This window comes from Eublepharis macularius, chromosome 15 (assembly GCF_028583425.1).
Source record: "Eublepharis macularius isolate TG4126 chromosome 15, MPM_Emac_v1.0, whole genome shotgun sequence".
In the NCBI taxonomy this organism is placed as follows: domain Eukaryota; kingdom Metazoa; phylum Chordata; class Lepidosauria; order Squamata; family Eublepharidae; genus Eublepharis; species Eublepharis macularius.
The window spans coordinates 31,815,834-31,826,791 of NC_072804.1; the positions used below are offsets into that span (position 1 = coordinate 31,815,834).

General features: G+C 41.8%; 1 protein-coding gene across 1 annotated transcript in view; it reads left to right on the forward strand.

Annotated features, from left to right (window-relative positions):
• The window catches only part of CLSPN (claspin), a 30,881-nt gene extending 24,545 nt beyond the window's left edge, over positions 1-6,336 (forward strand). Inside the window, exons 21-25 of the mRNA XM_054999413.1 lie at positions 512-642; positions 1,419-1,515; positions 2,509-2,591; positions 3,948-4,109; positions 5,314-6,336. Of these exons, the coding sequence (XP_054855388.1) occupies positions 512-642; positions 1,419-1,515; positions 2,509-2,591; positions 3,948-4,109; positions 5,314-5,424 (584 nt within the window). The 3' untranslated portion in view covers positions 5,425-6,336. The remainder of the gene's footprint in view (positions 1-511; positions 643-1,418; positions 1,516-2,508; positions 2,592-3,947; positions 4,110-5,313) is intronic.
• Positions 6,337-10,958: the final 4,622 nt, after the last annotated feature.

Consider the following 10,958-nt stretch of genomic DNA (forward strand, 5'->3'; position numbering starts at 1 on the left):
GTTGTAAATGTGAAATTGGGGCATCTGCTTACAATCTGAGAGAGGATGGATGAGCCATCGCACTGTCAAGTGCCACTGATCTGGTTTCCTTGTGCAGGACTTCAAAGCAAGTGTTGCTATTCTAACATGAGGAGGGGCCATGGCCCAGAGCACCTAAATCACATGCAGAAGATCTGAAGAAGATCCCTAGCAGCTCTGCTTAAAGGATCTTGGGTGCTTACCAGGACAGCTGCCTCTGATCTTGCAGAGCCGTTTCCCAATCAAAGTAGACCATTCTGAGCTAAAAGGACAATACTACACTAGAAGGTCTTGGTTGGCGTAAGGCAGCTATTTATGTTTATCCAGAGGCTACAAGCACAGACTCCTGAAAGTCTCTCTCTTTCCCTTCCCACTATCTTAACTCCATTTTAGAGGCAAAATTTGAACTCCAGTCCTTAACTGTAGTTGTTCAAGGGAAGTCTTTTGTAATAAGCCAGGGAGAAATAATTTATTTTCTGCCGTTTTGTTTTAGACGATTCTTCTCTGGTGGATATGTTTCACCAAGATGCTGAAGAGGGAGAGGAAAATGAAGAGCACCTTGAGGAAACGGAAACAAAGTGGAGGAAGGAACGCTTTGAGCGGGAGCAGTGGCTTCGTGAACAGGTAGCAGGCTTAATCTTTTTGATGAACTGCTTCTAGAACTACTTTCATACTTCCTGCTTTTATCCAAACACAATTGTGAGAGGAGCTAAAATCTCCCTTGTTGTCCTTGGTTTCAAGATGGATGATTTTTTTTAACTACTTAGTGCTGCTGATTTGGAATAGACAAAGCCATCAAAGATAAGAAATAATGGTTAAAGAAAGATTAATGTAACATTTCTTCATGCCAACATTGGTGGTAGACTTCTCAAGCATACAGGACTTTTCAGCGTGTAATTATGAATGAAGAACTCTGTGGGATTTTCTCCAATCCTATGCAACCATGAATTGGACCAATGTATATTATCGCTCTGAAGAATAATTGTTGGTACAGAAGTCTTTAAATGCAATCAGTATTCGCTTGTAGAGAAATTTTGAAAAGAGGCTAATAAGCTTTGTAAGTACAATGTGAGAAAAACGTGCTTTTATTGTACAGCTCAGGCTGTTCTTAAAGACAATAAAACACCAGTGGTTTAGAGGCTGCTTTGCAAACTAGCTCTTTTTTAAAAAAGAAGTGTACACCTGAAATATAACATGTGAATGAGATGAAATTGCATCTTTTGTTTCATTGGACAGCTAAAATTATGTGGCAGCTACTGAACATTCAAGGGTGCTGCAGCCAATGTTGACGATCCTTTTTTTAAAAAAATCACTGCATTAGAACAGTGGGTTTCAGTCAAGTTGTTGCTTCTGCTTCTGTATTAATTTTTCTTGTGTGATGAAGGTCTTTCTGTTCGCAGTCAGAGAAAGGAGAAAAGGAAGAGGATGACGTTGATGAAGACAGCCAGTTCATGAAACTGGCAAAGAAACTGACTGTCAAATCCCTACAAAAGAAAGGTCAATTTACTTCTGATGAAAGTGTTTTTACAAGTACTTATAGAATGTTTGCTTAGGATGGGGGAATGGGTTTTAAAATCCCAGTGGTGAACTCAAAACTCCGTGATCAAGTTCTGTTTGAAATATGCTTTCTAGTCTTATGACAGTTCAATCTTAAGCAAGTATACTCAGAAGTCCCATTGAGTTCAATGGGAAGCTCCCGTAGTAAATGTGCTTAGGGTTGCAGCCTTATAAGTGTAACCACTGGACCAAATGTCTAGTGGACTGCACTTCCTGAAAGGAAGAAAATACATTACAGCTTTGGTTCTGGGGGATGTGTGGAAGAAGAGGAGAAGGGATATGGAGCTGTGTAGAGTGAAAATGAGGGGAGGGGGTCTTATGCTGGTGGTGTTTGTTTATTTAATTCTTCCTCTTGCTTATTTTCAAATGTAGGGATTTTCTTTGAGACAGGAAACCATACACATAAAAAAGAAATAGCATGTTGTTCTCTTGCCTTGAACCTCTGACTTCAACTCTGATGGGAAAATATTTCTTATCCTTTGACTTTTAGAAGCAGAGTCCAGTAAAATTTTTCTCAAATCTTTTAGGTTTTCTAGCTGTGGGCATTTTTTGAGCTTTTGCTTTTGGTTTGCTTATCTCTGTTTTTTTTTATGCAAACTGGTTCACTATAGAACCTATTTTAGGATCTCTATAGTTTATTCTTAATGACACTGACAGCAGAAGCTCATGGTCTCTGCTCTAACAACGGCGATATACATTTTTTAGATCTGTATCAGTTCATGCATTTGCTTCTCTTCCTATGTTGTGGTCTGTAAACCAGATTCCAGATTCCAGATTCTTGTTGACTCGCAAGACTGACTTACCAGTTCCTCTTTGGCTGGTACCACCATGACTCCTCTGAGTGGGTCGCCCAGTGAACTTTCTGCCTCTGCACAGCACCACTGCAACACCATCCCAAATTTATACAACTTTCTTGTTTTGTTCTCCACCCAGTACCCCCAGTAATAGCAGTACAGGAAACAAAATTGATACCCAGGAATCCATTTGAAACGTTACAGTCTGCCAGCAACCCACAGGTGAGTAGCTCTGAGGATGATTTTTGTCCTTCATATTACAACTAGCCCCCTGCCCACCCAGGACTGCGGGCCTCATTTTGAATCACAGGTGTTGGAGTGCACTGCAGTTTACTGCTCTTGTCTTTGAACGTGCGGGATCCAGAAGCTCAGCTTTAAAACCACATGCTTTGGAAGTAGAAGATCCGTCCCAAGCTTCTTAATTTACAGGATCTCAGTAGTGAGGGGGATATCATAGACATCAGCTGCTAATCAGGATTCACTATACTGGGATGGTCTAACTTGCAGTATGTATGTTTATAGCACATTTCTAATAAAGCTAGTTTCTACACATACGAAAGCATTACCTATGTACTTTACTGAGCTGCCTCATACTGAGTCAGACTATTGATCTTGCGGTGGCTCCAGGATTTAAGGGAAGGGCCTTTCACATTACTTACTGCCAGGTTCTGTTCAGCTACAGATGCTAGGCACTGAACCTGGGACCTTATGCATACAAAGAAATTTTTTTACCACAGAGTCATGGTCCCTCTCCAGACTAATGCATTGCATGCATATGAAGCTGTCGAGTCAGACCTCCAAGGCCTGTTTTGCCTACTCTGCCTGGCCAGTGGCTTTCCAGTGCCTCCGACTGAATCATTTAGCTTCACCTAGTACTTGATCCTTTGAACTGGAGAGGCTGAGAATTGAACCTGGGACCTTCCACATGCAAAGCAGATGCTCTGCCACCAAGCCACAGCACTGCCTTGATTGTGGAACGCTTCCTTGTGAGGGAAGGATAATTTGGCTCTTCCGAATTGTGTTCAGTTTACTCAACCATGGTGCTTGGTATGGTTTTAGTTATTAAATATATGTATATGTCATGCTTTCCAAACGTCTTTGCCTAAGGAGGCTTCCAGGAAAACAGAATATTGCAAAAAACATAAAATAACAAAACTAGGAAAAAATATAAAGGGGCATAAAAGGCATAAGTACTGTAAAGAGGCCTATAACTGCAAAAAAGCAAATAACACAAAGCCATAAAATAGTGTTAAAATGACAGTGCATAGATTGAAAAAGGCCTGCAGCAAGAAATCAAATGAGTGAATGAGGGCAGATCCTGAACAATTAACATTTTACAAATGCTGGAAAGAGCACCCATGCCTTTGGCTGAGCCGCATGTGTTATATAAATAAGAGGTGTCAGCAGAAAAGACCTGGTTCCTTGTGGCTACCCTCCTTCAGATGTCGGCAGTGTACAAAGCAGAGCCTCTGAACCAGATCTTAAAAAGTAGTCAAGCTCAGCTGGAAGCAGAAGGTGCTTTTATATACACTGGTTTTTGACTCGTACCTATGCGAAACCCCTCTCCCCTTTTAACAGCTAAAGAATGGCTCGCTGCTGAATCGGCCTAAAGCTGTCCTGCAGAAACTGTCAGCAATGTCAGACCTCAATCCTAACGCCCCCCGGAATTCACGCAATTTCATCTTCCATACGCTTTCCCCTGAGAAGAGTGAAGAGGCAAGGGAGAAGTCTCAGCCCCAGGTAGGTGACAGCTGAGGAATATTTGTGGGGGTGCTATTATGCTGCAGTGATGATATTTCATTCTGTGGGGCTAGTTGTACCTTGGTAAGGATGGTCTGGGGCATAATTTGCACTCAGAAGTCACAAGTGAATGGAGGCAGCTGTGATCTTGAAAAAGTGGCTTGGCTGCACGTGGAGAGAGTATGTTTTCCCCAAGGCTTTGAAGGGTCTGCTTGTGCATGTGCTTGTATATAAGTGTGAAGTTTTATCACTGCTTAAAGTTGTGATACAGTGACAGCACTGCACAAATTCCCATGTTTGATATCAAATACCCTGGGTAACAATGTCAGGAAAGGCTTCTATCTTAATCCTTGGAAGGAGCTTTACAGTATGTGGGCCATATGAGTGCTGCTTTATAGCTTTCACATGTTTTTGGCATGTCTGCAGTAATCTTGTTTTGGTAACTCCTCATCACTTATAGGTCCTTTCAGTCCTTCCTTGGGGGCTCCCTATTAGTTCATTGTCCCCAGTTCCTGCCATAATGTTTTGTGCCTTTTCATGTTTGTCAGCATCTCAAAGGAGGTCTCTCTAGTGCACCTTGGGGACAGGAAGTATGGTGGAGGGCCTAGTAATTGGAGTCAGGAATGCCAAGGGGTAAGGAGCACTTTCCCTATGGGAACAATGTCCCTATGGGACAATGTGCATTGCCTCTATGTGAACATGAGAGATGGTAGAAGCTTGTTATGCTTGCCGGGTGCTTGGGTGGAAGGGTGACTGCTGTTGCCCTTATGCTTTGTTTCTGAGCTTTTCAGTTGTATCTGGCTGACTACTGGCATCTTTTGATTGGATCCAGCAAGACAATTCTTATATTCTGCTGTCATCAGCAGCTTCCAAGCCTAGAGCTACTTTTTTGAGTTATGTTTCCATGCAACTAAGATACATCCGGTTGGCAAAAGGTGTGTGTGGGGGGGTAAACCACCAAGTTCTGTCCTGATAATGTTAGCATGGGCAGGAAATCCTATTCCTGATAGGAAAGAACAGTTGCCATCCTGAGGTCCCTGGTTTAGACTGTCCAATGTTGATGTATCTGTAGTCACATGCTTAGTTGCATATAGCAAATAAATCTGACTTCTTGGGCAAGGAAGATGTTGATGGTCCTTTTTTGCTCCTAACTTTTGTGCCTTTCCTTGTAATGCTCAAGTAATGGTTCTGTGACATTTTCCAGGGGAAGAAACGAGCTCCTATCACCACTGCAATCTCTTCTCCCAAGCGGCTTCGGCTCGACGGTGCTCCTGTCCCAGAAACCCGGAGTATATTCCAGTTCTTGGAGCAGTAGGGGTAGAGACAAATTGAACCGCTTGGTGTTGTGTTTTGCTATATTGCATGCTATGCAGACCTCTGTTGTCCGATGGTAAAGAACTGATGGCTCTTTGTGGCCCACTCTGGAACTACTTAGTACCACTTGGATAATGTCCGTCACAAAGGAGGGGGGCAGGTCTTGCTCTGCTTCTTACCATCTTCAAGAGAAAAGGGTTTCCCTATTGGATACAACTCCAGCTTGAGCATCAATGGAATTAGCACTTCTCTGTTTAACTCTTCTCCTCTTGGGGGTACTTGAATGGTGTTGCGCTCCTGACAAAGTTGTAAGGTGCTCAGTATTGTAGGTACTGAAAGCCCGCTTTTCCTATGGCTTTTTCTTACCACTACGGAGGCTGAAAATCGCTCTCCCAGCCATCATTGAAGTTGTCATTTTATATCGCTGAAAACTCCAGTTTGTTTTTTTAAAAAAGCCAATACTGAAGTTCTAGAACAAGATATATGCAGGGTTTTTCATCCTCTGTTTGCCAGGCATGCTTAGTTGTTGTCTGTGTGTATTTTAACAAAACTTGAATTCTTGTGGAGGAAAAGGGAGGGGTTTGCTGACAGATTGTTTCCTGGCCTTCTTTGGACGCTTGAACATTTTTAAAATATAAAACTGAGAACTACTGAATGGATCTTGCTTAAAGCTCAGTCAGATTTTGAGGCAGGGGGGGGCAGATTAATGGAATTAATGCAGCATTTGCAGTTTGGTCTGCAAATGTGCAGCATTTTACAGTGGCGTCCTGTTTGATTCTTGACAGCTCCAAAATTCATTCCTCAAGGGCTCAAGACCATAATCCCAGATTGTAAATTAGTCCTGTAAATGCAAATATGTATGTTGTATAAAACAGAAGTTGATGTGTGTGCTTGCAATAAAGTACATAATACTGTACAAGCAGTCGTTCATAATAACCTTGTGGTTTTTAATCTTCTCTAGAAAATGAGAATAGATAATGCCCAATGTAAACGTTTCATAGGAAAATCTTTGGACTGTGTTACTAATGCCTTGGGCATTGGGTGCTGACTGTCCTTTCTCTTTTAAATCTGTCTGTCTCGCTCTTTTTTTTTTTTGCTAGCTCTAGCACTTGTAAATGTATTATTTTTCAACCTTTTCTAGTAAAGATACACCATCTTGGTGGTGATGCTTTCTTCAATATTTTAATAAATTTAATACTCTAATAAATTAATAAAAAATAAGTGCTTGCGGTGCCTTGAAGTAACATGAGCAAAAAACCCGACAAGCTCCCCTAGGAGCTAACACTTTTTACATGTTAAAACATTAGGGACACCAGTAGTGGGAGATAATTGGCTGCAAGAACCAAAGAGGCTTGTGGAACAATCTTAGAAGGTCTACTCAAAAATAAGTCCCATTTTAGTTGTTGGGGCTTCCTTCCCGGAAAATGTTCTGAAAACTGCAACCTTAGTGTCCATCCACCTCTTTTGTGGTTGATTGCAGTTTATCTGGCAGAACCTTATATGATTTAAGTGAATTCCTTGCTTACTAACTTCATCATTGTTTCTCAGGTCTCTGTTGACAGAGCTACACTTCACCTTTTTGAATTAAAATTTGTAAGCATAGGTCACATTTGTGCTAAAAAAGTTGTATGTATAAATAACCAAAAGAGGAACTAATAATTCCCTGCTTTCCCTTTTCTCTTTTGACTTGTCTACTTTGGGTTGGGCCCTGGATCATTTTTTCAGCCTGTGGGAGACAGCAAGAAGAATCTTTTCAGAGAAGAGAAGCTGCCTTGAGCTAAGAGGAAAGGCAGGGTATTAATATTTCAATAAATTAATAAAAATATCTCAGATCCAAGGAAATGGGACTCATCATAGATCAGCCTGTATGGCTGTTAGCAAAAAACAGCAGCTGGAGTCCCCCGAGTTATGTGACACTCAGAAATTTCTTCCTCCTTGTTCATCTTTCTTCTAAGAACCCAGGGTAGTATACATGGTTCTTCCTTCCTCATTTTTGTCTTACAATAACCCTGTGAGTGACAGTGTATGGTCACCTAGTAAGTCTCATGGCAGAGTAACAGAGCCAGGATTGGTGGAAAGTTTCCCCTTTTCTAACCACTCCTCATCCGGCAAGCATCTGAACTTGTGGCATGATCAAGCTTTGCAGGCATGGAGCTGAACCAAGTTTTAGAACTGGATCAGGGTTTTTTCCCCTCAGTGAACTGGAACTCAGTCGAGATTTAAAATCACTCGGTCTCTTTTTGAGCTAGACTTGAAGCCTTACAAACACAGCAAAAGGCTAACTGGCTCAAAATAGGGATTCCGATCAGGAGATTCTTTTGTGGGGCAGTGAGATCGTCTTTCTACTCAGCTGTGTTTTTCAAAGTCAACTGGACTGAGAGATACTCTACAGAACATCTGAAGAAGATTCTTCTTGAAGTTAGGAGTAGCTAGAGAGTTTCTTTGGTGCACATTTGCAGCATTCCCACAAAAATGCTGTTTGTAGGGTCAAATCTGTGATTGCAGATTAAGAAGAAGACAGAGAGAGAAAAAGGAGGTCTTGTGTGGCTAAGAGGCCTCAGGAGATGTTACAAAAACATGTCCAACAGCTTCTGATGATTAAAAATACAGAATTTAACCTGGCAAACATTGGTAGTGTTACTCTGCCAGGTGTTTGCTGTTGTGCTCATATGTTGCAACTTGTTGTTGAAGATGATATGAAGAAATAGCCCCATCAGCAATACAGTAGGGAAAATATACTTGCTTTGCAAAAGAATCTAAGCAGTGTATTAATCATGAAAAAGCTTCAATTGAAAAAGGCAATAGTAGGATTATCCAGTGAGATACCATTCTGGGGATGAAAGAATCCTGAAAGTTGAGATTTGTTTGTTTATTTTTGAGGATGTGGCTACTTCCAATCAAGACCTTTCAATGACTGATTGAAAAATGGAATGCCAAATGGTAAGCTTTGCTAAATTTAAAGCTTTGCTAAATTAAAGACAAAAGCATTTCAATCCAAGCAACTTAATACAAAGTGATTTTTATTGAGTTGATTAAGTTGCCAACTTGACACATCGTTTGCTAAAACACCAGTAGGGTTGACAAAGATTGCTCCCCGCAAAAAAAGTTGAGTCATGATAAATTTCGTTCTTCATATATCAAGATTCAAGATACAGCTTGTTGCTTTCATCTGAGGATAAAGAAAAAGGTGACATCCCTTTTTTGAAGGCAAAAACTAACCTTGAAAGGTTAACTAAAATGTCAGAAAATTTTCGCCAGAAATGTTGACGTTCTCAGACCTTGGTTCCTCAAAGCATGGGAGACAGCCAAGAAGCAAAACATCTCTCAGTAAAAAAAATGAAGATATTCTGTAGTATTGGAAGAGATGCAAAGTAACAAAACGTGAACGATACCAGCCAGTGAGAAATCCCCACTTTACCTTATGTGCTGTCACTTGCTTGGAATGGGAGCACAAGGAGTGGCACAAAGTCTTTAAAATGGCCTAGGCACCCTTGATTGGCTTGGCTTTATATACTTCCGTTTATCTGTCTGCATAGAAAGCTCGTGAGAAGCTGCAAGAACCGAGTGCTGCTATAAAGCATATTACATTGGCTGGGTAATGGGAATTGCAGAAAGCCAGAACTGTTAACCTGCTGGCCTTGTTAGCACTGCTAGTTCATGGGAGAGGAAATTAAAAGGAGTTAAAGGCATGGGCCGCTGACAGGCCCTGTGTTAAAGGTTAACATTGCAGACACGTTCCTAACTGCCATACTCTCTACTGCTGCAACGAGTCCTGGGGGGCTGGAGGCACTTGCAGATTTATATTTCTTTTTTTTCCCGGAGAGAGTGAGAGGCGGGTAAGGGGGTGGAGAAGCAAGAAACCTATTTGTTTGTCTTGTCTAATTTAATTTACGTTATTTATCAAAGAGACAGGCTATTTGGGAAACCAGATGGACCCAGGCTAAAAATGATCTGTATTTCAAAATGTGAAAAATGGATTTTGAGTGGACAAGGCAAGAAGACGTTTGTGTGCATTGGTGTGAGTTTTTGAGCCCTCCTGCATTCCAAATCTTTCATCAACCTTGCTCCCCCTCCGTCGAGACCACAGGGTTAAAGCGCAAGAATCATGCCTTAGGGTGGGGGAGAGACAGCACGTCTCTTAATAAGAAAGAGTGTCCTGTTACAATTTTGTTTCAATTGTTAAAGAAGCTATCATTACTGGAAATATCTTCAGTGAGTGATGACAGGGATATGTTCTTGGAGCAACAAAACATTATTTAAGTGAGTTCTTCTGCAATTGCATGCAGTTGTGGAAACCAGCTGCCTTCTCCCTTTCCTTTGGGCGTGTGCTTTCTGGTTTTATTTTAAAAACAATTTTACAAAGCAGACCAGTATTATTATCCTTGTTTTGTAAATTTGGGGAATGAAAGGAATTGAGGCTGAGAGTGTGGCTTGCCTTCCCCCCCTTCCCCCTGTGTGCTTATGATAGACTCAAACAAGATTTGAACTAGGGACTTCTCCAGTCCTAGCATGGCCACCACCACCTTAGCTTTCCATAGTTAAATCCATGCAGACTGATGTTCAATGTACTTAGTGGTAAGAGGCATATGTTGTTGTAGGGGGGCATGGCAAATATACTCCTGCTCCTCTACTGTATATAACCTGTGTATGTGTAGAAGTTAGTCTGAGCTAGCTCCCACCCTCCTCTCCCTCAGTTTACTCTGCATATGGGTTTAGGGATAGTCTGAATAGAACTCAGGTCACTGTCTGTGAGTATCAGATTTCCTCCTATGTAATCCGATATGCTGAATGAGCAGTGTCAGAATGGAGAGATACACCCCCAAACATCTAAATGCGTTACTTACTGATATGGGATACGGGAATGGATGGACTGTAGATAGACCTTACACAGGGGAGGGGCTGTAGCTCAGTGGTAGAACATCTGCCTGGCATGCAGGTCTCAGGTTCACTCCCCAGCACTCCAAATAAAAAGACCATCCAGTAGGTGATGTGAAAGACCTCTGTCTTAGACCCTAGAGACTATTGCCAGTCTGCGTACTAACTTTAATGGGCTGATTCAGTATAAGGCAGCTTCATGTGTGTGATTCATGCGTATGTCTAATTCCAGGTGTTTAATGGAGCTTAGTCCAGGGGCCTACATAACATGTGGCCTAACAAAGAGAACCCCCATCCACTGGCCACACAGGGTCTGGCTATCCAGCCCCCCAGTTTTGGCAGCCCATGTGGTTTGTTAAGCCCTCATCTGTGTTCAGTGTGGTGGTTTGTGAGTTGTATGCACCCATGTCGTGCAAATATTGAAAAAGAAAATAGCTCCCTGTGTGTGACTTCATTAAAAATAGATATGGAAAAACCTCACAGGGGCAGAGAAGAGAATGGATGGTGCTTTTTTTTTTTTTTTGCTGAAGGAGAGCATCACAATCTAACTGGGCAGGTGGGGATGGGGGAGGCTGCTCTGTCTCTTCTCCCAATGACTACAAAATGCTTGGCCTCCTAGCCATGTGAGGGCCATTTAGCCCACTGCATTAATCTGCCTCT